The following is a 26,700-nucleotide window of genomic DNA, read 5'->3' as shown; positions in this document are numbered from 1 at the left end:
CTTCAGCTTCCTCATTAATGTTGATACCCAAATGTGCCCTTTAAGGTTTCTGGATAACCTCCCAGTCTCCCCCAAATGGTGTCTGCAGTTTAAAGCTTGTAAAGGGAACTCTGAGATGTGGAAGGCAGTAGAAACTCAACTCTCAAACTTGACCTGATTTGATAATAGAAACTTTCCTTCTCAGCAAAGAAACTTTCACTTGTCCTCTTTTATTGTTTTTTTTTTTTTTTTTTTTTTTTTTTTTTTTTAAACACTAATGCAGGAGTTTCTAGCTTTCCTTTAGGAAAGAACAGCAATTCCTCTATACTGCTCAGGCAGAATCCTGCCACGTGCTTACTGTTCTTCACATTATTTTCCAGGGACATGGTCATGTATTTGCTTCAGCATGAGAAGGGAAGGAGAAGCATAAAAACTACAAGGATGGATAATAAGCATAATATAATAATAGTTAAAAATAGTAGCACAGCATAATTCCCAAACTGAACGCTGAATCTTCAGGTTTCCCTAAGAACTTTTCGTATTTAGGCCTCTTTACATGGACTTGCCCCAAAGTTTGAGACAACTTGTCCCAAGGAGCAGTTATTGCCACTCCTGCTGCTCCCAAATTCTGAGTGCTCCAGGGATGCCCAAGATCATTCCCCAAGCTCTGCCAAATACACAGACTGACACGGGGAATGGGAGCTGAACACAAGAAGATTCCTCCCACATCTACCAAGCCAATGCTGTGCTTAAACACCTTTAGAACAAAGTTGAAAAAAATCAATTTGTGTTTCTCCATCCCTCTTCTGATTTTAATTTAAACTCCTTTCCTCTGTTATTCCCACTCTTCTGCCCCGTTAAAACCAAAAAAGAATTATGTTCTTATTCATCTACTTTCTATATGCTTTGGTTTTCAGACAAGTTTAGAATTAAAGTTAAATAAATCATCCTTTTCATGACTCCATGGTTTTGAATATATTGTATATTTATTGCCAGATTATAAGCCTCATTAAAATCTATAATGATAAATTAGTCAGTCTCTTGATTCTGTCAGTGTTGTTATTAATTGCTTTCATAGCCATTACTACATACTCCACAAGTGATAAAAATTTTAAAGCTAGATAAAAAACTATGCTAAAGCTCACTTTTAATACTGCACCTTTAAACCTCAGAAGTAATCAGGTCTTCTCAACTTATACATTTAAGTGAAAGCTGATAAATTACTTATACAACAAAGAGCCGTTAGAATGAAAAAAATACGCACGTTAAGGCAGACATCCAAAACGGGAAAGTTTCCACATTGAAATTATTTCATTGTATGGACATTTTACATTTAATCAGTCATCCTATTTGTGATATTTTGCAACCTTTAAGAGTTTCTCTTTTCAACATAAGTTCTCATTAATTTTAATGAAGATTTTACTCTGCAATAGACCCAGGGTTTAGAAAAAACTACAAACCTTGGAAAAAGAAAAGAAAAGTCTCACTAAATTCATTTCACTATAACCTTTTTTTTTGGATTCAAGTTTCCTTTGCTTTCTCTTTTTTTTTTTTTTTTTTTTTAATATTTATAAACATATTTCAGAAGCTAGCAGGTTCAGGCAGTTCCACTGCATCCTAAATTCTTGATTGAATACCACAGCACCATTTGTTTTAATGCAATTCAGAGAACAGGTTTCATGCAATCTGTAGTGTTGAAGTCAAGCAGTCATTAAGAACCAACTCTGCTCTCACCCCTAGCTGCAACAATACACACACCTGCTTTTCTGGAAGGATTTCAAAACTTCATTCTTTGAGATTAGGTATCAGGAAGACAAGCCAGAAAGAGAAAAGTCCTACTGACTAATTCTGCTTCTTTTGTCCATTACTGAAGTGTAGAGATTATTTTGAAAAATAAGTGGTTAGTGTAGAGAACAGAAAAAATGAGGAATGTGCATTAGTTGTCTCATAATTCACTCTGAGGAATGAAAGAGTTACAATAGAAGATAAGACGTTTTTAAACACGGAGAATAAAATGAGAAGGCCAAATAAACTAGCAGGGAATTCACATGGTAGAAACACAAAAACCTACATAAACTAAAAACAACAAAAAAGTGCAAAGCCAAAAGAAATCTGGAGCCCATCACACCGTGGTCACTGGGCACCAAATCAACAGCTTTGAAGGAATAGGAACACATGAGAAAGAAATCACAAGCTCCTCCTGCCCAATTTCTACATGTTTGGCAGCAGCAGTGGGGAGGACAGAGGCCCTGACACCAACTGACCCAAGAGCATAAGATGCGCGCGCGTTGCCCGGCCGTCAGCAGCTGTCATCTCTGCTTCATAATAACTGAGAGCAATGAGCACGAATTCACCATACTGAAACACTTTCACCAAAACAGCTCATTATCTCCTTAATTTCAAGCATGCACTAATGCTGTCTTAGCATTTGAGTACACGCGTAATATTTCACGAGCTGGGATTTTTTGTGTTTCATGAAGATTTCTTAATGAAGCTCCACACCTAAAACTTCTCTACTGATTTAAGTAAAAATTCTTAGCTGAAAACTTGCGCTTTTAGCAAAATTAATGTTTTGAGGCAGTCACCAACAAGCAATTCTGCTTGCCTCTAAGATTTGCAGCCCTCAGCTGTTGTTTCATTTCGTAGGGCTGCATTAAACACGACATGGCTGTTCAGACCATACACCCATAAATTCATACCAATGCCACAACCATGCAAAGGAGCAGCGAATCTGGCAGTATTTTGATCCGAACCAAGTCCATTGGTATTGCAGTGTGCTCCAGCAGTTCAAACCATCATCCAGCTCAGATAGAATTATGGAGATTTTTGCTGAAACTGAAAATTTTCTGATCGTCTGAAGAAAATCATGGTATCCTGGGTGATGACCAGTCTACAGCTGGGTGGGAAATATTTGTTACAGAAATCTAATCTAATTTATGGAAACATTTTCTTTCTGGCAAAGAAAAGACTGTCATAAAGCACATAATGAAAATAACTACCATTCATTTAAAATAACAGGGCTTTTTTGGCTTCTAATGGACATCTGATAACAGGTCTGAAATCCAGATGAAGTAAAATCAAGGAGCAGAGCTGGTAAGCAAAGGGTTTGCACAAGGCTAAGTGAAACATAAGTTCTTTTGTAGATGTAAGTGGGGCTCCATAGATGAACAGATATGGCCCTGGCCATCTGGAATATTAATAAATATCACCCTAGTGCAAAAAGAAAAGCCACAGAAAAAAACTGATTTGAATTGGTTCTGATGTTTCATTCCAGTTAAGGTTGAATAATGGCAGACTTCTGAGCAAAAGCTTATTCATTTTCAAAGCCCAGATCTAGAAAATCAAGTTAACCAAGTTTGAAACAGGCAGAAAAAAAAACCAAACAAACAAACAAAAAAACAACCTTATCATCATAAGGCTTAAAAAATGGTGAAACGATGAAATTAAAAAAAAAAATAAATGGAGAAATACATATTTAAAGGACAGAAACACTGCAGGAGGAAAATAAGCATATTTATGATGGCATTAGGCAGTACGAAAAAGAAATATCCTAGCCCTCTGGCAACAGGCAAGCAAAGTACTGCAAGCATTAAGTTTCAACTGTGGCAAGCACAACTATATAACAATATAGTTTAATGTAAGATTGAATCAGTAATAAAATAAGCATAATTAACAAGGGAGAGGAGGTATTATCATCTTCTGCTTGTTTTTGTTTACTCATCATATGTGAAATAAGGGTGATGGCCAAAATAATCTAATATTGGAAAAAGCTTAAAGAGGAGAGCAATTACCTAAATTTGCTATTACCTAATTCAATATTCCAGACTTAATTTCAACTCATCACTCCAAAAGGACATCTCTCTGGCCAGTGATAACTGGTGGATTGAAATTCAAAGCCTAAGAAAAATTCTGTTTAGAAGACAGGGCCAAATCTTTACCATCTGAATGACGATCAGTATAGATCTACAAAGACAACCAAACTAACAGTTCTTTCACATGAGGTAAGCTGAGGCATTCAACACAAAACCATTCAAAAACACATGCCCAGTTATGCATCTCTGCCAATATTAAAAAGCCATCTAAGAAAAATAATCACCTTTTAATATTTTCTCTAGATTTTTTTTTTCTTCCTTCATTTTCTTCTGATATTTTTTGTTAATTTCACACCATCTGCAGACACTTTCCAAACATACTACAGAAAGGCAACTTGGGGAGTGCTCCAGTTAAGCCAAGAAATATTTGGTAATTTTTACTCTTATCTTGGGATTTCTTCTTTTTTTTAAACTATTGTATTAAGTCTTTTTCTTAAGTCTTCAGTTTTGAGTGTTTGGTGGAAACAAGGTAATGTAAATGCTGCAGGCTTACCTGTGAAGACTTGCTGTCTGTTAGGAAAGGTTAAGAGAAAAACACAGCAAGTTTTAAATGTTGTGACTGCTACTCCTTGAAGGTAGATTGCAACTACTTGCTTGTGTAGATCAAACAAGTTTCCAGGTTTTACTTTCTCTTCCTTTGTAAAGCTAATCAAATGGAATAAAGCCCTTTTCTCCCCAGAGACGTGTATTTGTTACTACATTCACAAATTAATTATTTAGATCATGCTGTAAAACACTTACCAAAACACACAGTATCCTTAGTTTTAACCAATGGCTTTCTAGCTGAACTAACAACATTCATGAGCATGCCACTGTACCAATGTATGTAGTCTCTTCTTGTCTCAGCTTCCCTTTACCCCTGCAGTTTGCTTTGTGGATTTATTTAGGAGCTGCTTGTTACTATACAAAGCTACAACACGCTCTGTATGAGGACACTGGGCAAGCTGTTAGCTCCATTAACTCAATAATTGATTTTCGAGTGTGATTTTCAATTAATTTCATTTTCCCCATTCCACTGAAAACCAAAATTACACAGCCATATGGTGCTTCATAAGTAACAACTAAGAGTCATTTTCTAATCTTTGTGCACAAAAAAAAAAAAAGGAAAGAAAGAAAAACAAAAATAGTTACGGTCACAAGGGCAGGGAGAAAATGAAGCTCTGGAATGTCTGCAGCTGTCCTTTAAGCTCCAAGGACTTCCTCAGCTTCTTGCCCGTTCACATATTTCTGGTCTGTGCTAACCTTTGGATAATCCAATTAACCACAATGCATGCCTCAAAACTCATCATCAAGGTCTTCTGAAACTGCAACTTCATACCAACAGCTTGTACGAAGATCTATGTAGCACACTGTGTATTCTGATTGTGATACTCAGCTTTACCGACTGAAATCCCTTTCTGTGAGATGGAAATAATATGGCTACCTACATTACTGGACATTTCTGGAGTAAGATCTACATACGTTGAGGGAAATTTTCTTTAGAAGCACTTTGGATGACAGCTTTCACTACTGCCCAACCACAGGGAGTCACGCTGATGGACAGTCAGTTCTGTCTTTGGCACAAGCATCCAGATGTGCAGAAGCCACACTGGCGTTGGGTGCTTAGAAAGCAAGTCACCTCCAGTACAGACAGATGTGAACACACAATACAAATGATTCCTATCACCTGCACATCTACTGGGATAAAACTGACAAGAGATTTTGTTAAGCAAAAGTGAGAGGAAGAAAATATTTTCTCTAGTTAGGCATCAATGGATTACTTTAAAGTCAGGGGAACTGCACGACTTTCTTAACATACCTATTTTTAAATCTGCTGAATTATTTCATTCAAAAATGCTGTATACTATGACCTTCGTCAGTTCTCAAGAGTGTAGTTTTGCCATATTCATCTTTCATGGAAAGACATTTTGAGGCTATGCTGAAGATAAGCCAAAAAGAATAAAATGCAGCATCCTTCCACATTCATATTCACGGGATTATTTTCCCCTAACAATCTTTGTGCTACTTTTATATGTATGCTCATGCTTTATATATAATTTTATACACATACATATATAGATTCATAGATAGATTTCATTATATTCATATATAGATTTCATTAATACAAAAACTTAAAATAGTCATACTTTAAAGTACAGAATACAAAAACTATGGTGATTAAGGGACAAAAGAGGGAAAAAAAATCTTGCTCTACATTGTATATTTTAAATTGTTTCAATTTTAACTGTTGTTTGCATAATGCAAAAATGTTCAATTAACGTCAGGCCTGTAACCTCAGTTAATATTAATATAAACTAAAAGCACTTTGCAAGAAAGATACCTACCTAAGAACTTCACAGGTCTGATGTTATTTAAAGATGTGTATCTTCTATACATACACACACTTACATACAATATTTTGCATAAACATACCTTATAATTTTGGCTATTAAAAGAGAGTACAGATGCTCAGCAATTGCTTGAAGGCATAAAGATCTCCTCAAATCTACATGTACTTCCAAGTTTGTAGGTCTAATATATCTCCCCAGACTGCATCAAGCCAGCCATACTGTATTCCCTTGCTTAGTTACGAAATGACAATGGCAAGCCTGCATTTACATCTAAGCAACACGTCACAATTTAAGAATTTGAATGTTACTTTAAGACAAAGCTTATTATTGAGCAATGCGTTCATCTCCTGTTGTGAATACTTCAACTTCTGCATTAAAATCAATCTGGTTTAAATCCCTGATCTTGTAGATACAATGTTGGAGACACAGAAAAGCGAGCCCTGGAAGCTGGGGCCTTTTTTCCTGGGAAGGTATTTACAGCAGTTGATACATCTGTGAAGCCAACATCTCTACCAGGGGGGCAAATCAAATCCCGTGATCCACTGCTCATGTTTTTCCTTCCTTGGGATTCTATTGGGCATTTCATACGGGCATTTTCTTCAGGTTTACAACAACCTGCAACACAGCCTACACATTTCCATCAGTGGTAGGACATGGCACACAATGCTATGAAAAATACAGCAACCACTTTGGTACAAAAACAGCACTCCACAGATGCTTCGTCATCAGACAAGAGCTGCAGCTTTTCTCTGAGCATACACAGCCTCAGTCACAGTCATAACAATACGTCTTGCTCTTCAGAATGGTTTTTAAATATTCCATGTATACTTAAGCAAAAAATGCTATATATTGCTTGAGAAAATACATGCAGTCTGAATGAAGACAGCAACTTCCTCACATATGCACACATTTTATACTGCCTTGTTAATTACTAAAAAAGTTACTCTATGTCTTAGTTATAAACATCAGTAGTGTTTTAACAAAGAAATGCTGAAAATCAGCATTCTACTTGCTAAATTTCTGACAAAAACACCGTTATCAAAAAAGTGTGCCTAAGTGTACAGTCATTCATCCCAAAGTGACATTTTTAAGATCAGTAATTGATTTTGTTTATAAAAGTAATTATTAATCAAACTCTTTCCAACTTCACCATGCAAGAAACGTTATCTCTAGCACGCATCCTGAACAAATGGATCTAAGCCATTCCTCATTTTCTTTTTTAGCACTTCCTTCTCTAACACAAGCTATTTTTCCCCCTTTTATACATCCATTTCTATTGTTTCACAAGGAAAGCCTTTTTCAGATTTGTCACAAATGTAGCCATTCCGATATCAACAGATTTTTTTTCAAAGCAAATCAGACACACAGCCTCTGGACTAGTTTTAAAGGCAAGCATATTGGATACATGAGAAATGAAATCAGATAACATACAAGTAATTTTCTTTTACTTTATTACACCACTGATCTGAAGCTGAACATCTACAATCACGTCCTTTCTTTCAATTGACTAACACAACCTGCTTTTCTGATATTACCTCAAGTGATGCTCGCAGAACCAAGTCTGCATCTGACAAAGGAACTTTCAAGCAGCAGCAAGTAAACTGAGGTCTGGTCCTGCTTACCTGCAGCAAAGTTAAAATATCAACAGTTTCCTGGGTTTCAGCACGGGAAACATTATTAGAAAGGAAATTGATTTAAACAAAACCCTGGTGGGTCACTGAATAACAGCCTGTGTAAAACCCTCCAAGGCAGCCTGTTATGATATCCCAAAGGCCAAGTGAGAAGACAACAGAACAAGGCACAGAGGTGTGCCTTGCCCAGGATCAAGGGCAATGTGTGTGCTTGTAACCTAAGAAAATGGCAGAGGGGAAAGAAACATGGGAGCAAGAGAGAAATATCAGAGTGAAGAACTCTCTCAAGAATCGTCTTGAGAAATTGAGCAATTTCCTCTAGGAGTAGGATATTTCATAGCTCTGCACAGCGCAGCTCTGAAGAAAAGCTTCAGCCAGCACTGCAGAGAAAGGTGTTGATGGAGGGAGAACAAGAAACCTGAGGCTGTAACCTTGTCCATCCAGGTTAGAGAGCTGTGCTTCATGCAGTAAACTTTTCATGAAGCTCTCAACTGCCCTAGCCTAAATAAAGAAGAAACAGGGCAATAAATAAAATGAAGAATTAAGAGTGGAATATTTTCAGCAGAACTACACATGCTTCTGTCCAAGCAGTGAAGTGGCACTGAGATGCCATCCCCTGACACCCCACACTCAGTGGGCAGAGCTGGCAGCCTCGTGTCAGTGTCTCCAAGGACCTGTTCTGCTACACAATTCAATGAACAAAGAAAGAAAGAGAAATCCTGCAAACAAGCAGTTAGAAGGATCATGCACGTTTATTACTATTACCATTCCCTCAAATGGCTTCTCATCAGCTCCCTAATTCAGAACAGGCAACAAAAATTAAGATTTAATTCTGCAGTATGTGAGCTACAAGTAGTTTAAAGTGGCTCAAAATCCATGCAGATCAAATACACAGTCAGACTTTTATTGCTTATTGACCTCAGCCTTGCACAGCTCTCACAGACAGCCAAATTTAAGGTCTGTGGGTTTGCTCTCAAAGCTTTCCTGGAATATATCTGACTTGATGAAGGAGTACATGAAGCTTCTCAGTGCTTGAGGAAGCCTAGATAAAAAAAATAAAATCACAGGCTAAGCATTATAAATCATTCAATCTCTGGCAATCATTTGGAAGCCTTTTATACGAAGGCTCTGTTGGTCAGATGCTACAGAGCAGAGTACCCTGCCCTGACAACCCTGGACTCCAAAATAACCTAGAGCTGCCAGATAATACTGTTGTTTCAGAAACTCCAGACCATCTGTATTTGAAATGAGCATTCTGTAGACAGTTCTCTGCACCTTTACCATGCCAAGACACGCCAAAGTACAGAGTCCCAAATGTAAACACCTTCTGGCTGCATGGGAAAAGACACAAACATATGGACACAAAAAAGATACATTAAAAATAGTATTTTCCTGCAAAGATGCACCTCAAGTCAGAAGCAGCCTATTTATTATGCTTACAGTATTCACTGAATTAAGATATTACACGGTGATTATACAACAATCCACTTCAAAAACTGGAAGCACAATCAAGTCAAGCACTTTTTTTTAAAAAAAAAAAAAACAACAAAACTATTTTATTTTTTAACTGGCAGTTGGCACCTCTCACTCTCTCAAACATGCTGAATTACTGCAACAACACAATACAAATTGTAAGGTCAAGGGGTAACCTCCCATTACTTGTAGCATTCTCTACCCAACAAAGCCATTCAGCCACATGCAGCTCAGCATACACCTTAGAGTCTCAAGGCTCCCACAGTCACAGGGGCCAATGATGTCTCCAGACCCTTTTGTGTACAAGATAACTGCAGTATCTCACAGTGTTAACAAAAACTTTGCTTTCCCAACTGAGCTAAACTTGCCACATCTGTTTATTTTTAATTTACGCAGAAAATAACATTTTATTAAAGGAATGTCTTCAAAGTTGTTTCTCAGTTTGGGGCTTTTAAAGTTTTCACACTCTTCCATTTTCTGTTTTTTCCTGTTGACAATTTAACATCCTCCTCTTGTAAATACGTGCCTCCAAGAATAAATCACGTTTTATTATTAAATATAAAAATATGATTGAATACAAAGCAGAAAAGCCAATCTCCATAAAGTTTCCGAACACAGTGACTGAAATTAGCTTTTATATGATGATTCAAATATGCATCCAGCCAAGCATTTAAGCAAGAGTAAGAGTAGCCGAGCTGTGCATGGGCTTGAATATCAAATGTGTTATGTGCTGCCCTTAAAAAAAGGATACTAGAGAAGTAAAATCAAAGATAATTCTTTATAATGTAAGTATTCTGCAATGAGAACCCTGATATATCTGAGAACTACTGCCTATAACAGCAACAGAAGTCCATAAAATTAATACAAACTTTTTTTTTAAATGTTTATGTTGAAGTTATATTTTTACTCCCCACACTATTGATTCAGATGAAAAAAAATACAGAAAAAAACCCACAACTTGATTCCTCTGTAAATGTACTCTGCTTGGAAAAATGCCTGCATGAAGCACACCAGGGAACAGGAGCGCCAGCAGCCCATCCCACCTCACCCTTTGTTTAGATTGTCAATTCTATCTTTTGATCTTTCCCTGCAGTTGAAGAACCAAAAATTGATTTTCCCTATAGAACTGAAGTTATAAAAAAAAAAAAAAAAAAAAAAAAAAAAAAAAAGAGGACAATACTTTATGTAAGATCCTTCATTCTCCCACGTAAGCCTATTTCTTTATGGATATACAAAAGAAACTGGTGTTTTTGTTCTGGCAAAAAGTATTTTCAGGTAAGGAATGCTCTCAGTGCACTGACTGCGGTTTCACAGTAAACAAAAAAAAAACAAAAAAAAAAAAATCGGAGCTAAAAGTCCCTTAAATTGGTCTCCTGAGGAGGAGCGCACATACCTCGATAACCTGCTGGAGCTCCAGAAGCTGAACTTCAGGAAAGCAGCAGTCCAGGTAAATAGGTTGTCTGAGTCAACCTAGGTTGCAAGTCACGTTATGCTTAAGATCTTGCTCACAGGCAAGGAGAAAACACAGTTTATACAGCAATAGAAACATATAAAATGAGAATATACAGTCAGTAGTATAACCATAATCTCGACAGCTTAATCCAAAACTCATTATTATTCCAGATTCGATTACCAAAAAAAAGGAAAAAAATCACCACAAAAGTGTTTCAATAGCAACACAGTTAAAAAATTTTATATGTATTTCCTTATTTTCTACCACTTGTCCTGGTGTTCCACTCACTTTCTCACAATTCTCAGAGATAAACCTCATAACTTAACTAAAATCTTAGAGCTTCCCCATACTGATGCTGCATTCTGTGAGCCTCTTAAGCCAGCAGGTGACCATGCCATTTATCATCTCCTTCCAAAACAGCAGTTAATTGTTCAATGAGAAATATTTTGCACACTAATAGATTAATAAATACACATTTTAACCTCACTGCATCACAAGGAGTACTGCATTTAGGAATTAATTCCTTTGTGGTTACATTTACATTTCAGCATCAAGTGCTGACATAGGCAGAAAATAAAAAAGGGTTCCCTAAAACCTACAGGCATCTCTGGTAATAGGAGACTGCACAAATTCTGTAGCTTATGGAAGGAAGCTGAGCTCACAGTGTGTTGAGCTGATCCTGAAGCTCCAAAAAAAAAAAAAAAATTTTGGATGTGCTCATGATTTCCCAAAGGGAGCACGAGCAGCCCATGCCCATTGCAGGCTCTGCTGTGTGCAGCCATCCGCCGTCTCCCATGGCTGCTCCAGTCTTCTAATCAATCTTCTTCCATGGACTCAGGAAGGCTTACACAGCTTTGCCCAAGCATTTCGTTTGAATCAATTCAGCATTTGATTTGTCACACAGGATTTATTCAGAACTGTGGGTGGATAGCATACCAAATGCTGTGTAATTGTGACCGAGCAATCTGTAGTGAGACCAAAACCATTGACAAGTTTCAAGCCAAAGAACACTGACTGTGACTCTCCTTAAGCTATATGATTACCTCTTTAAATCTTACAGAAAGGAGGATGCATAAGACAAATTTAGTAGTGAAAAAGGCTCTTTTTGATTGAAAGACAGAAAGCCATGAGCCCTTACATACACTGGGCACTTTTGCAAGCCTCGTAATTAGTGTTGAACTGGATATTTGGAAGCTTTCTTTGCTTTCCTCATACATTATGCTGTCCCATGTAGACATTCCTCAGTCCTGTGAGATAAGGCAAGCATCCTGGGCACCAGTTTACTTGTGCTTCTGCTGCCTCTTCCACTTCAGCCTTCTTACTTTGAGATCAAGTTCAGATCCTCTATTTGATGCAGCACAAACTACATCTCTGGAAACAGTGATCACAGCCAACTCCCATAATGTCTCTTGTGACATAATTTACCCACCTTGCTAAAACAATTCACAGAAAGGCAAGAGAACATATAATTAACATTGTCCTACCTGCTGCTGACTGCACTAATTACATTCCTTTCTGCACAACTGACAAGTACAACATCATATAGACAACTTGAGTAGTTTTGTTAAGCTACCTCTGATCCTAGCCGTTAAAAGTCTCTCCCTAGTATTTAAGCTGACCCATTTACTTCCTTTCTTTAGTAGCTCATTGCTTTCTTAAGGGATGCTTCATGAACCCTGTGGAAGACTGTATCCTATTTACAGGATACTAGATGTCAAAAAGTGTAAAAACAGCCATGAATCAGAATCCATAACAATCAGATAGTTACAACGACCACAAAGCTGAACAAACCCAGGAGAGGCAAGAGCCTTGTTTGGGAACTGAACAACGTGCAACATGGTGGGACATGAAATGGTTTTCATCCCAAAACTGCAAAGTGACTTTTCACTAAGAAAGGATCTTCAGGCATGCAACGATTTTTTATAGACTAGAGAAACAATTATTTAAATAAATACTATCTGCATATGGACTTCAAATAAGACTGTCACTCAAAAGCTATTTATAATGCATGTCAAGTACTGCACCTAAATGACAGATTATGGTAAGAGACATAAGATTTTATTTATGGGGGAAGATTTGTATAAGAAACTAGTTTTACTGTCAGATAGTTAAATTTGCAGTAATCTGCCTCAAGTCTCTTGTTCCACTTTTACCCCAACCACATACAAAACAAAAGCTGCATTATACCACAGGTAAGATGTAGAAAAACAAGTAGCCAAGAGAAAATTCAAGCACACTTACTCAAGCTTTAATGAGCTTTAAAAACAACAACAAAAACCACACCAGAACCCCTGTGTAGAAGATTCCTCTGAGGTAACAGGCACAAAAGTGGATGTTGGACAAGCAGCTGCAGAATCAGGATTGTTATGACAACAATCTTCAGTGGAGCACAATGCTCACACACCTGACAGGCAATGAGATGAAGAAAGCTGCTGCTCAAACACACAGATGAACACCTGCAGGGATGAAGGGATGAGATTTGGCAAGGAGTGGAGGAGAGAACAAGTAATGAACAGGCTTCCCAGTGACTTTAATAGACTTAGAATGGGGCTAAATGAAGAGATTTTTCTCTCCTCCCCAAAAAACGAGCATTGAATCAAACAGTACTAACAGATCATGCATGAGAAACTGGTAGAACTGGTCAAATACACTAAGCAATGAAATGATGCTTCTAGCACAAAAAATTCTTATTTCTCACAGAACATTTCAGCTGTTCAAGCATCTGACTTTTTCCCTCAAATCTTCCAAAATAATCCTGTATATGCATCAATTGCACTGCTGTAACATTTCCTTCTTGCCACCTACCACCTCCTCTTCCTCCTTATTTTTCTTTTACCATTTATATAGTTTACTATTTATACTGTAAACTTCTCGAGGTTGCCTTACTTTCCTCTCCCTGCCAAAATCCTGAGTTGTTCTTAAACATTTAGAACAATAAATATATTGAAGATTTATAGCCTGAAGTTTGGCCCTATTTATCTTACTCAGGTGAGCAGTACAATTGAGCCCAAGGGAGGTGCAAGAAAAATGTTCTCCCTCACAATAATGCAAGAACAATAGCTGACTTGAACAGCAGGACAGGGGACAGTGCACCACTTCTAGGTAACACGGTCAACTTGGAATTTTTGTAAGAAAACAAATACCATTTAAATAATAGCACAGCTAACTTCTGGAACTAAAGTGTTTTTCATGATGGTACTCTCGAGAGTTAATGCCTCATTTAAAATACACCAAGGTACATGAAGTTAGATAGCATCTCCTGACTGAATTCAGCAGTTACAAAGACACATTACATTTTCATGAGTGTGTTTAAACATTTTACTTTTCTTAAACTGCAAATATTTAAAGAAATGTAGATAAACATATTTTAAATTCACAGCACTTTCTCAAATACGAGGCAGCAGATTAACGGAACATCAGATCATCTTCAGCTTCAAATGACTGCCCTATCATCTAAGGTAGAGATTATCTGCACAGAAAATATCTCAGCTTCTTAATGGTCATACTTCTCAATTGCTGGATGTATTCAGAATATTAGGTTGTAAACTCCTTCTGTCTTCAAAGATGAAAAAAGCTCTTGCAAGTCGTACTAACCTTTGCAAAATAACACTTAAACTTACTCCACAGGCCAGAGGAGGCTGGGGGAGAAAGGGAGGGGAAGGAGATCGTGTGCAGTGTTCCTGGTGCTTGTTTTGAGCTGAGCATTGCACAGCTTGCAAGGTCAGCTGTGACAAAGATTTCTGGCTTGTTTCAAAAGCATATCTTAGTAGAGCAAACAAGCAGGTTAATATCCTTATCATCAATCACAGCCCTTCCTAAAACAGCCCCTATTCCATAAGGACCACACGATAATATATTTAACAGAAACAACTAACTTAAAGGGTGCCACTTCTTCAACTTGCATCCTGAAAGTGGTTATCTTACAACCCTACTTTCCTGCTACATTCTGTCACTTTTGGAATGCTGGTGGAGAGCAGGAAAACGGCAAAGGCGTCCAAGTGGGGCAATAAGCAGAACAGTCACCTGTAAGACTCAGCACAAGGAATAGTAAAAAAAAAAAAAAAAAAATAAAGTGGAGCAATAGTTCAGAATTCAGTCAAAGAAAAGCATCTGAACAAGAGCTGTTTGGGTTTTTTTTTTTTTTTTTTTTTCCTCCAGTGCAACGTTAAGTATTGATTTGAAAGAATTTATAACTACTCAAACTTCACTCTTTGCAAAGTTCCTCAGTTTAACTCTCACTACATTTGGCCTGGTTCCTCCTGTTCCTTATTATGTCCCTCTTCTGAGCTCTGATTACAAAAGGAAGTGTCTCCGCAAGTGCAGGACAGTACTTGTAGGATAACAGTTAATGATGAGACTATATCAGAGCTACTGTCATCTCTGCCCCCTTCCAGATGAAATTGCAGCCTCAAATAAAATCAGTTTCAAGTGTAAAAACGTCCACAGTGTGGAGGAAGGAATAAATAAGCTATTTCACCCAAGCAACTACTACCAAACTGCTGACCATACAAAAAAGCTAAGTCACTAAGGACCTAAGAGATGCTATAAAAAGGGATTAATTGTAAACCATTCTCATCTCCAGTCATCATTTTACTCTTAAATTCCATACTAATTCAACGTAATTTTACTACTTGCATTCCCATTAGAAAAGCTTAAAGTAAAAATGAAACATTGTACAGACATAAGTATCAATTACATATTTTACATTCCTATACATGGGATTAAATACCATCACACAGCCATCAATCTGAGGAACTGTCATCTCATTTCCAGTTTCTAGCCAATATTGCAAAATTAATACATGAAACATGCCTCCTGCTGAGAGTTTGTTCCATGTAAACAGAAGAATTGCAATTCCTGTGATCAAGGTCACCCCAAAGATCACAACACAACACAGCAGTAGTAATGAGCCCCAGAGAGGGCAAACTGCAAGCTGCCAGCTGAGAAGCAGATCTTTCCATCACAGGTTTAACCAATAGCATCGTGTTTGTTATCAGAATGTGCTCAGCTATAATTAATATCAACAGTGATATTTATTTAAAAAAATTAATCAGGCTTCATAGGAAGTGAGAGAATTCTCAAGTAAAAGTCACATATAGCTCCTGGACAGTGCTATTTGAGCTGTATACTTCGTTAAAACACTAATGACAAGTAAACGATCATTAAGCTAAGCTGGCATTTCTTTCAGTACTGTATACTTTCTATCACATGAAAGATTTGTATTCCTTTCTACCTTGAAACGTACTCAGCAATACAGTCAGTGATAGCAGAATCCTAAAACAAAAACAAACAAAACCAAGAATCCAGCACAGCTCATTCATCTTCCATCAGAAGCAGACATCCCCAGGAGGGGATACACTGTGGTATTTGGATAAAAGTATCCACTACAAACACAGGTGGATTTGAAAAATGGCTATTTGGTGTCACAGATGGATTTTTTACAACAGAGTTTTATAAATTAAAAACAACACACAAGCTTTATCACATTTCCAGAGCATGCCAGAGAAGCAAGGAGCAACAAAATTTCGCTTCAGTAATCAGCCCCAAACATTTTAAAGCAGATGGGCATCTAGAGAGCACTGGAGGGATTTCTCTCCTTTGCAGAGAAAAAAAAAAAACTTGTTTAGTTTTTCCTGTCTTATACATAAAGCACATATAATGGTTCTGATTTTAAGCATAAAAAAGGAGAATTTCATGCAGCTGCTTCCCAATTACACATCTGGTTTTTGTTTTGCAGCTGCAAAGCCACATTGAAGAACTGTGAAATATGGTGTGAGCAACCCAGAATAAGCATCAGCACTCATTTTGTACCTTCCTTGTGACACACTGCACTTCTTTACCACCTCTTCAAATCTTCATATCAAGAGCTATGGCTTCTGCCACCTCCTCCTTTTATAAACAAAAATCCACTAATACATTTAACTCAACAGAAATTTGTAAGTGACCGCTTTCTCTGGCATGCTTTAAAAATGAAATTCACTCCCCCATTTCTAGAGCCTTTTTTTCCTTTGTGTTCTTACTTCCAAGCAGCTATTTTAGTAATTTGATCAAAATATCCTACACAGGGAACAATAAGTCAGAACAACATTAGTGTCAAACATCTGAAATGAGATTTTGATTTGTTAGCCCCCAAGCCATTACTCATATTACTATAAATCTATTAAATATGAAGACATCTGATGACAAAGAATAGTTGTAAAATACCCAACTACTGTAGGCAGTTTCCAGCTTGCATTTACTGACTTATATTCAGCATGTAATTTCCCAACACAAGGAGCAGGTAAGACAAACAAAACACATTTGTTTTTCATAACCACGCATTGGAAATTAACTATTCCAGAAAGTCCTCACCAGACTAGACTCAGGGTCCCCTGAAGAATTCTCATCTCTAAAATATTAAAAGCATTGAAACTGATAATTTTACTTGGATCTGAAAGGCTCGACTTGAAACACCACAACACGCAGTGGTAAACTTGCACAACGTCCTTTCATTTATTTTACTTCAAGAAGAATAAAACCCAAAATTGCAGCTAGGAAAGCTGAAATTGCTTTGTCAGTGTTTCTGGCATGCAGGACACAACACGTGTGGCTGCTACCAACAAGTGCACGTGCTGTTGGAAAGCTGCCCCTCTCCACACAGGTGCCTGAGGCTTCTGTGCAGGCACACATAAAGCCAAGTGAGGGAGCCCTTGCAGGGCTTACTGAGGACATTACATCGCTTAAACTGCAGGGCTTAAAGTTTTGCCCCTTTTCAGCAGCCCGTGAAATCGTTTCATTGCACAGAACTCAGCAGGAATTACAAGACTCATAAACAAACCAACCACGCACAAGAAGAGGAGGCAGCAGTGGTGTTTAGGGCTTCTGTCCAGGAGGAAGGTCCTCTGATTCTCCTGGATTTCTTCATCCAGCAGACGGGGTGAGCAAATCGGATCACTGTCATTATGGATTCCCCCCCCCCCAAGTTTATTATTTGCATCATTTTCAGACATGAGTGAGATTTTCAATATCGTTGGCACAAATGAACTTGGAAAAAATAATCTGACAAAATCAAACCATTTCAGTGTGAACCAACAGAGAGAGAAATATTATTAGAAGTGCTAGTGATCTTTACTTAATTTGTGATCGTATGCGGGAACATTCGTATCCCAACTGCCTGTCAAATAAATGGCAGTCTAAAAAAAGACTTCAGGAAAAAAGAACAGGGAGTGTGCACAAATACACAGTGCCTTCCAGCAGAATGCAGCTGTTGCATTAATTTGTTGTAAACAAGATACAATATGGCAGACTTCTGCACAACAAAAAAAGGAAGAGCCAGCTCTCAATCAAGTCACAAGGTGAGATGGCAGTACAAAGAGACAAAATAGATAGAGAGGAAAAGGTTCTAAGAAAAGGATAGGAGAAGGGAAAAGGGACAGATAACAAAACCACAGACCACAGCAAATTGTGGAGCTTTGAAAAGGATGATGAAATACATAAACTGCATCCACCAGGAGAAGACTGGGAGCAACAGGGTAAAAATAGGTATTTCCTAATACTAAATCCCAGCAAAATGCAGGTATCCTCTAGTATTGGACTTCACCACCTAGACTAGGCAAAATCCATTACCTGTGAGGTCATCAATAAACTGGATTCTTAATGCAGGAGATGTTTGCTCTCAATAATGGCGAATGAGGTCCAGAATAAATTCTACTACCACTAGCTCTCTATTAAATATAAAAGACTGTTTTCTAAATGCTTACCCATTTGAGAATAGAATCATATTAGTCCATAACTTATGGCAGCATCTTGTCTGAAAGGATAGCTCTAGAAAGACATAACTTAAGTACAAAGAACTTTAATAAATGCTGTCAGAGAACGTAAGAGGACTTTTGGGAGAGCAGTTCCATAACAGCAAGCCAAGCTGCTGCACACAGCTCTATGGAACAGCATGTTTTAACAGCATGTGACTGCTCACCAGATGCAAAAAAAATCCAGGGGGTTTAAAAAGTAACTAGTTAAAATCACTAAGTACACTGTGGCTTTTGGAGAAATGAAATGTTATGCACAGGTGAAAAATTATTACTACACAGTGAACCACACAATAACATGTAAGTATAGGTTAATTGTAGGGTTAGGGCTTCTATAGAAAAAAAGAAAATCACCAACTTAAGGACCAATATTTGATTTCTTCTCCACATACACTGCTTTCAAGTGGTTTTCTGACTTGTTCTGGAGGTGAACTTTGAGGTAAGGGATGTGAAACAACACCTACAAATTTAGACTTATCCATAAGTGAGCACAGCAAAGGAAAAAATCCCTGCATGAGACAGGAAGGAATAGGGATCACATGACTGAAATCTCCACATTGTAAAACATAGTGAATAATAGTTGACAGGTAAATTATCTCATAGAGAGAAGCTTCAGAATCCTCTGCTGTTGTTCATAAAGTACTTTTACCTCTTTAGTCTGATATAAAAAGCCTGCCTTTAGTCCAGAGCTCAGTCATGCATAAGACAACAGAAATAGGATATGCAGAGACTACATGTTCTTATATTTTTCTTGAGGGGAAAAAAAAAATAGAAAAAAGAAAAAAAGAGTGAACAAAGGCCTTGCACTCAATTCAATTGCATTTCTCTGTGATAGAGTGTGAACACTGCACCTGACTGATTCCTAAATGTAATGAAACACTCTAAGTGGCAACAGGCAGCACTCTATTGCTTTTGTTAAAAATCAGGAAAAGAAATGCCAGAAGCATGCCAAGCTTCTACCATCCATTTACGATACTCAACATTTTCAACCACCTCTGTAAGTTCACTACTGATTCAAAGAGCCAATTGACGGTACGTAGTAACACCCTCCAGCATAATTACAATTTCCTTTCAGCTTTGTCCACCTACTGGTTTAAAACGATGGTTCCCCTTAACAACTTCACTATCAGACAGAACATAAAGCACAATGCAAGAGCTGAAGTAGACTTAAGTACCCTTGGTGGGGAAGGGAAAATGATGGATCCTAAATGTTGCATGGCGCATATGTCCAATGCAAGCAGTGAAAATGCTCATAACATGGGTGCACGTATGGATACATGTATGGATAGATAAGGACATTTTTTCTCCCTCCCATATTGATACTATGTGAAAAAGAAAGGAAATTCCTTCCCCAGATTAATGAGCTCTGAATGTATATTTAGTGAGAATCAGATCAAGAGACTTGAGAGTTAGTACAGGAACAGCTAGATTGCCTTACATTTCTAGCAAACGCTCAGCTTCCAAATACTTCACTTTGTTTTCCATTAAATAGAGGTACTTGAACTGTAAGAATTTGTTTACAGGTTGTGTTTCTTCAGATGGCAGATCAAGCAGTACCTTACTGATCCAGCAAAACTGCACAACACCTTTTTCTTTCACTCTTGAAAACTTTGGAAATTCAGCATGAAACATGAAGCCATTTGCAACCACATTTCCTGATATTCTACAAATGCTACCTTCTTTACAAGACTTACAGCTGAAATTTGCTTAGCATGTAAAAGGCAATTAATTCCTTGGGGTCTAATTCTGTATTCCTTACTGTACTCAACTTCTTTTGAAGTCAATATTAATGATGTCATTTTAATCTTCTTCACATCTGTCATTCTTATCTTAGAAAAAAAGCAATCCTTTAATTCCATTAAAAATTCCTTGTAGACTGCCTTTTGTACCATTGGTAAGTTTGAAAATATTTCTGCGAAAATTAATATTCAGTGTATTCAGTATCCACATGAATAAAACAGAGCAATAGAGGAAATGAGCAAACTGTAATAAAACTGCTGATACCAGGTGAAAGTAATGCATGTGTTCTTGAAAGGCTTTAACACCTTCCTGACAAGTGAAGACAGCAGCAAAAATGGTCTAATCCCATCCCATCAACAGGAAATCCAACAACAAACTGGTGACTACAGGCACTGCAGCAATACAACATGCTCAGTCTTCTTTCTTTTTTTGAGAAAACCATGAATTTACTTCATTTTCAGATTTACACTTGATCAAATCTTCAATATCAGGAATTTCTGCCCCTTTATTTGCATCATTCTACCACATACAGAGATCCATGACAATGATATAAAGCTGCACGATTATCCCACGAACAAACTGCTTCTCCTCTATTCAAGGAAATACACCTACAGAAAAAAGCTTTTTTCCCCCAAAAGTACCTTTTATGTATGAATGCCTTCTGAATATGCTGCCAAGCATCCCTTCCTGCCTGCAGAAGTGAAAGTGAAGGACAGCTGCATTGAGGCATACGATACCTAAAGCACCAGATTTTTGAGTAGGCCTCAGCAAGGGTGACTGGTCTCTCCTTTCATTATCTTCTACTGCAGAATGTCTATCTATCAAAAATATCCCAAGGCCACCTCCACTCCGTATTTGATTTTGGAATATTTTGTGCCCGTGGTAAACTGAAGGTTTTTGGTTTGCTCTAAACCTTTTACCAGGCAGTTCCACATGCAGAAGACAACAGCTCACGTCACATCATGCAGATACTTGATAGAGATACTATTTGCCTGATGGATCACAAAGGAGATAAACCTGATAAAATCTTGCTACAATGACAACAGAAACAGAACGTGTTTTTGATTCTTAGTTTTCAAAAGCATGTTAGAAATACAACAGCATAATATCAGAATGATTACAAGGATGCTTAATTATCTAGTGGAACAACGGGGTGTGTGTCAATCACTTCAACATGTAATAGCTTTCATATCCTAAACCACAATTCTTTAATACACAGCAATGCAGACTGTTGAATATAGTTCTATAAATGAAGAAAGCTACTTCTGACTTGTAATTTTTAAGGTGTTAACAAGCCACCCCAGTCAAAAAGCATGCAGTTGACTTGGATTAACAAATATTTTTCAATTATTTGAATTTCAACAGGTTCTTTTAATAGAGCGAAGTGATTTGCAAAACAACCAACCTACAGAAGGTTATTTAAAATAAATCTGGCATCACAGAACAGAAAGGGTCTACTGCCTTTAATGGAGCAATTTATTTCTGCAAATAGTTAAAGGGATCTAGAATAGTTACAGTTATTGGATAGGCTAATCCATTTATGAGCTCAGTCAGGGAAAAGAGAGTTTAAGCACTGAAAGATTTGTGGAAAAAAGCTGCCATAGCTTCATAGGACATTTCCTGGTTTTCTCAGATGTCCACACACAAAGAAATCCTCAGATTTTATGAGCTTTGCTTTGAGCCATCATTTTTTCCCACTTTGCACTAACAAATGACCATTAACGGTACCATTTAATGCTTTTGCTTCAAATATATTTTCAAATATTCTAATTGACATAAGAAGGTTTTGATTACTGGAAAATATATCACCTTCATGACATTATAAAGATTTATCAAGCCATTATGCTAATCCTATTCAGCTACTTGAGGACTGATGAGATCTCTGAGATCAGTAAATTGTGTTATTTACTTTCCAGTGTGTAAAACTGAAATACATTTAACTAAGTGGCTTGTGCATTAAGTAGAACATTAAAAAAAATTCCTGTTATTAGACAATTAGACTACAATAACGTTTGTCCTCTGGCATGTTGATTATGGTATATTCATTTTAAACAAAAAAAATCAAAAGTGGAAAACTACAAAAAGTACTGTTATTAACTTCAGAAAAGTAAAAAACTTTTTTACATCCAGAAATGGGTGGAAAACGTACTTGAACACATCTCCTTTGGATATGACAAGTGTTACATAAACTTCTTTCTAACCCACAATCTCATCTTAATTACACTAAAATGAAGATGTCTCCTGAACCACGATCTTCTCTTCTGACCACTGTCAAATCCTTTTGTGATGGTAATTAACTCAACTCACCTTTTCTCTTTTCCTCAGATGGAATAGTATGCGTGGACAAACATGTACGTAGTTTTCTCTTGCACATTTTATTTCTTTGAAGAACGATAGAATAGCTGATGCTAAAAGGTTCCACAGGTGTCTTGCCCACCCCATCTGGCTCAAAGCAAGGTCTGCTAAATTAAGTTGCTCAGACTGCATCCAACTCAGTTCTGAGTATCTTCAAAAATTGAGAGTTCAAAACCTTTTTCTTCTTTTGCTTTTTAATAGAGCAAATGTTTGTTTTTCCACAAGTTTGTTTACTTCAGTTTCTTAAATTTTATCAAATATACAACATGTATTCACGAGGGTATTCTCCATTCTAAATTGGCAAAATGACTTAGATAGTATCAAAGACTCCATGCTATATGTTGCCTACCCCTAAGAAATAAACTTCTGAGAAAATATTTATGTTAAGCACTGCTGATCATAAATAAAATAAATATTTATGGTTTGGATAATATATCAAGCCATTTCAATAAACATCAATCTGAAGATTGTGTACAACTTATTAGGAAGCAATTTATTTTCCAGATTGCTATCTGGTGAAGCAGATTACTCCCATTATCAGTCAACTTACTTAGTCTCTGAGCAGCCTCCAGGGCATCATCTGCAGAATCAGCCACAAAGAATCTTTGAACTGTAACCCCGTGGTCTGCCATCAGCTTTTTGCTTTGGTACTCCTGCAGATTCAGCCATCGTCTAGGGGTTAATTGAACAGCCTAGAAAAATGAGAGGGGAAAATAACATAATTCTCATTAAGAACAGTTCATCAGACAGTCAACTGAGCTCTTCAGCCCTGTGGTTACCTCAAGCCAGCAGCTAAACAACACTGCTTCAGAGGAAAGCTAAAATATGTTATTGATTCACTTAAACGTTAAGAAAATGCACTTCTGTCTTCAAAATACTCTGAAAGCTACAGAAGATATTAAGCCATACAAGGCTCCCTGTGTGATCTTGGCTAGCTAAACTGTCTTACATTTAGCGTTATCAACACAGAGCAGCCAACTTCATTTGAACCACTTACGTTCTTATGTTAACCTGAGCTGTAAAAATCCTATTTAAAGAAAGTTACCTTAAAAAGAAATCATTTCATATTAAATCTTTACTTACACTAAATTTTACATAATTTCTCCTAGCAAAATTATTTCTACTTATTCTATGCTTCCACTGTAGCACAGCTAGAAAGAACCAAAAAAACAACAACCAGAGAATTAGTATCACCATATAGGAAACAGCATACTGATATTTTCAGTGGTCCGTTACCTGTGCTCAGCTGGTCACAAGTATGTTTTGTAGAAGAAACCAGCACAAATGCACCAGCCATGCAAGGCCAACAGCAGCTAGAGAATTCGAACCTTCCATTCTCAACATGTACGCTTAGATGATTCTGTGTGCATATATGTTTATATTTATCACAAATGCAAAGATATAACAGTTATATACATGCACACACGTTTGCTTGTCTTGAAGGTAAAAAAAATGTTTTGTGTTGATACTTCAGAAGTCCAAGGTTCCTCACAGCAGGATATACAGAAAGGACCCTTTCTCCACCCACAGAGAGTTGTTGCAGATAAAAACAAGAGTTAAGAAGCTGTTAACATTGTGTTATTACTATGGTTCTGCAATGTATTTGTTGGTTTCAAGTCAGTAACAAGGATAATAAATACTTCAGGCCCAGCTCTGAAAAAACATTTGAGGTAGATGCAGTTTTAAGCTTTAATCACAAGAAACTTTAACTGATTTTTTTTTCCCCCTGAAGTTGAAAGCACACTCCTGAAAATACTATTTGTTGCTAATTACATGAATTGCACAAAGAGTGCATGTTTGCTCAGACCTAACACATCCAAGACAGGCTGTATTTCAGGCATTGCTATCGCCCCTGTACTACAATATAAAGGAATAATATCATCAACTAGAAAAACAAGAGAAATAGAGAAGTTCTCTTAAAAAGTTATCCTGTTATTCTGACTGCTGGCGACAGTGCGAGCACAACTTATGCCTGAGAAAGATGCTGTTTCCACATAGAGATGAAGTGCTGCCCTCCTGGCAGAGCCCACAGCCAGCTCTTGGTTCCTCCTGAAGTTCAGGAGCACAGTATGCAAGATAGTACTGCATATTCAGAAACATCAGACAAAGAGGACTATTTACTATACCAATACTTTCATCTCTAACAGCATGATAAAAAATATTATCCTAATGTAACTTTATAGTCAAAACAAAAAACCACCATGCTAAAGTTGTTCAATAATGCATACCCTTCATCAGAACACTAGAATTTTAAATGTTCCATTGCATCAAAAGCAAACCTCTGCCCGCTCCCACTTGCTTTGAAAAATAACACAAAAGACTGATGCATAAAGGCAATACAAAACCCATCTTTTGCTGTATATAATCATGTTTTGTTCTTTTTTTTTGTAAAACTGACTCCCACACAGTTTAAACAGCTACAAAAAGCCAGAATTACATATTTTAAGTTCTTTTACATGCAACTTGGTTAATAAATTTTAGAAGAATACAGTGTCATATTGTCAGCATGCTCTATGGCTATGTCTAATTCCAGGTATCATACCAGCACCTCAGCATGCTTTATTCCCTCCACTTTACTCAGAGACAATGTGTCATTATGTTTATGCAGTGCCTTCAAATTACAATTTAAGCTCGCTTTTGTAATTGTTGACTTCTAGTTTGTTTTCCCTATTGTTAAGATCTCTGTTAGACTCCAGCAGCTATTGCTCCATGATGATTCCCACAAAGGGATTAAGCTAGGAGCCAAGAGGGGACCTGAAAGTCAATTCTAACCCCACATTAGAACAGGACAGAGAATTTCAACCAAAAGTGGATGCTACAAACCCACACCTTGCCAGTAATGAGAGGAAAATTTATTCCAAAGAATTAAAGCAGTCTCGAGGGTGATAAACAAAATCCAGCCAAAGTTCGGCACAGAAAAGAGAAGCCTACAAACGTAAGGTTAGAAAGCACACAACTTTGTCTCTTTCAGTGTTACGTGATGCTTAGGGAGACCAACTTCTGAAGGCCAAGAGAAGACTTTCAGCCAAGAGTTTTGACAAAAGACAGACTCCTGGCTGCGAATGACAGACTTCATAAAGTGAGTTAGCACAGCCTACCACTGCATAGCAGAGTACAAGATATTGAGGAAACTGACACAGTCTGTATTAGAAGCTTCGAAGAGCAAGGAACATGAAAAAATTACTTTAAAGCCCTTGCAGTATACACACCATATGTCTTGAGAAGCACAGACAAAATAAAGAGAAGAAATAAAGCAAAAGCCTTGAATCTGAAGATGACTGCTCTTTCAAGACTATCTTGAAAAGACACAACTGCTGTAAACATTTGTTTTAGGCTTGCAGCACGAAAAAAGTGACCACGAGATGTTAGAAATATGAGTAAACACGATTCCCCAAACCAATTCCCAGTACAAAGATGTTCTGGTTGCAATAAAAGTCTGAAAGATTTAAAAGGAACAGCAGTAAAAAGAATCTGTACAGACTCTTGAAAAATCCTTGCCAGATGAAGTTCCTGACCCCCTCAAAAGCATTTACAAAGAGCAATCATAAGAATTTGAGGTGGCCTTGAAACAGTGAAGTTTCTTGGGCAGCATAAATTTCCAGGCATCCTGCATAGAAATACATACGTTTGCCAGTGCTAACACACAGACACACAGCCTTCAGACATCCAACACAAGTCTGCAGATATGCTTAAGCAGTTGAAGACATACCTACATTTTATGTGCTTGTTTATGGCAAAGTTGCACTGGAATACAAGGAGTACAAACTTCATCACAGGAATTCTCTCACTGCAGCTTGTGGAGAAAGCACTGCAAACAGTAAGCAGCCTTTGCTGAGACTGAAGTCCCTAAAGAGCACTTACTTGGGTAAGAAGATGGCAAGGACTTTAAAACCTTCTACTGGTGACACTTTGCTATAATCCTTAAACATTTTTTCTGACAACAAAACAAATTTAAAAACACATTTTACTAAACGTATGTATTCTTTCTACTGTTAATACACCTCAACGTTTTTAAGCTCTGAACACTCCAAAGAGGGGAAGCAGGTTTAAAAATGCTTCTAAACCCCCTGCCCCCCCCCC

General features: G+C 37.4%; 1 protein-coding gene across 1 annotated transcript in view; it reads right to left on the bottom strand.

Annotated features, from left to right (window-relative positions):
- The window catches only part of SUCLG2 (succinate-CoA ligase GDP-forming subunit beta), a 101,916-nt gene that overhangs the window by 60,196 nt on the left and 15,020 nt on the right, over window positions 1-26,700 (bottom strand). The window contains exon 2 of the mRNA XM_042823310.1: window positions 23,171-23,312. Within this exon, the coding sequence (XP_042679244.1) occupies window positions 23,171-23,312 (142 nt within the window). The remainder of the gene's footprint in view (window positions 1-23,170; window positions 23,313-26,700) is intronic.

This window comes from Centrocercus urophasianus, unplaced genomic scaffold (assembly GCF_019232065.1).
Source record: "Centrocercus urophasianus isolate 14NV4802_14NV808 unplaced genomic scaffold, USGS_Curo_1.0 seq_22, whole genome shotgun sequence".
Taxonomy (NCBI): Eukaryota; Metazoa; Chordata; class Aves; order Galliformes; family Phasianidae; genus Centrocercus; species Centrocercus urophasianus.
This window is presented reverse-complemented; position numbering and strand designations above follow the sequence as displayed.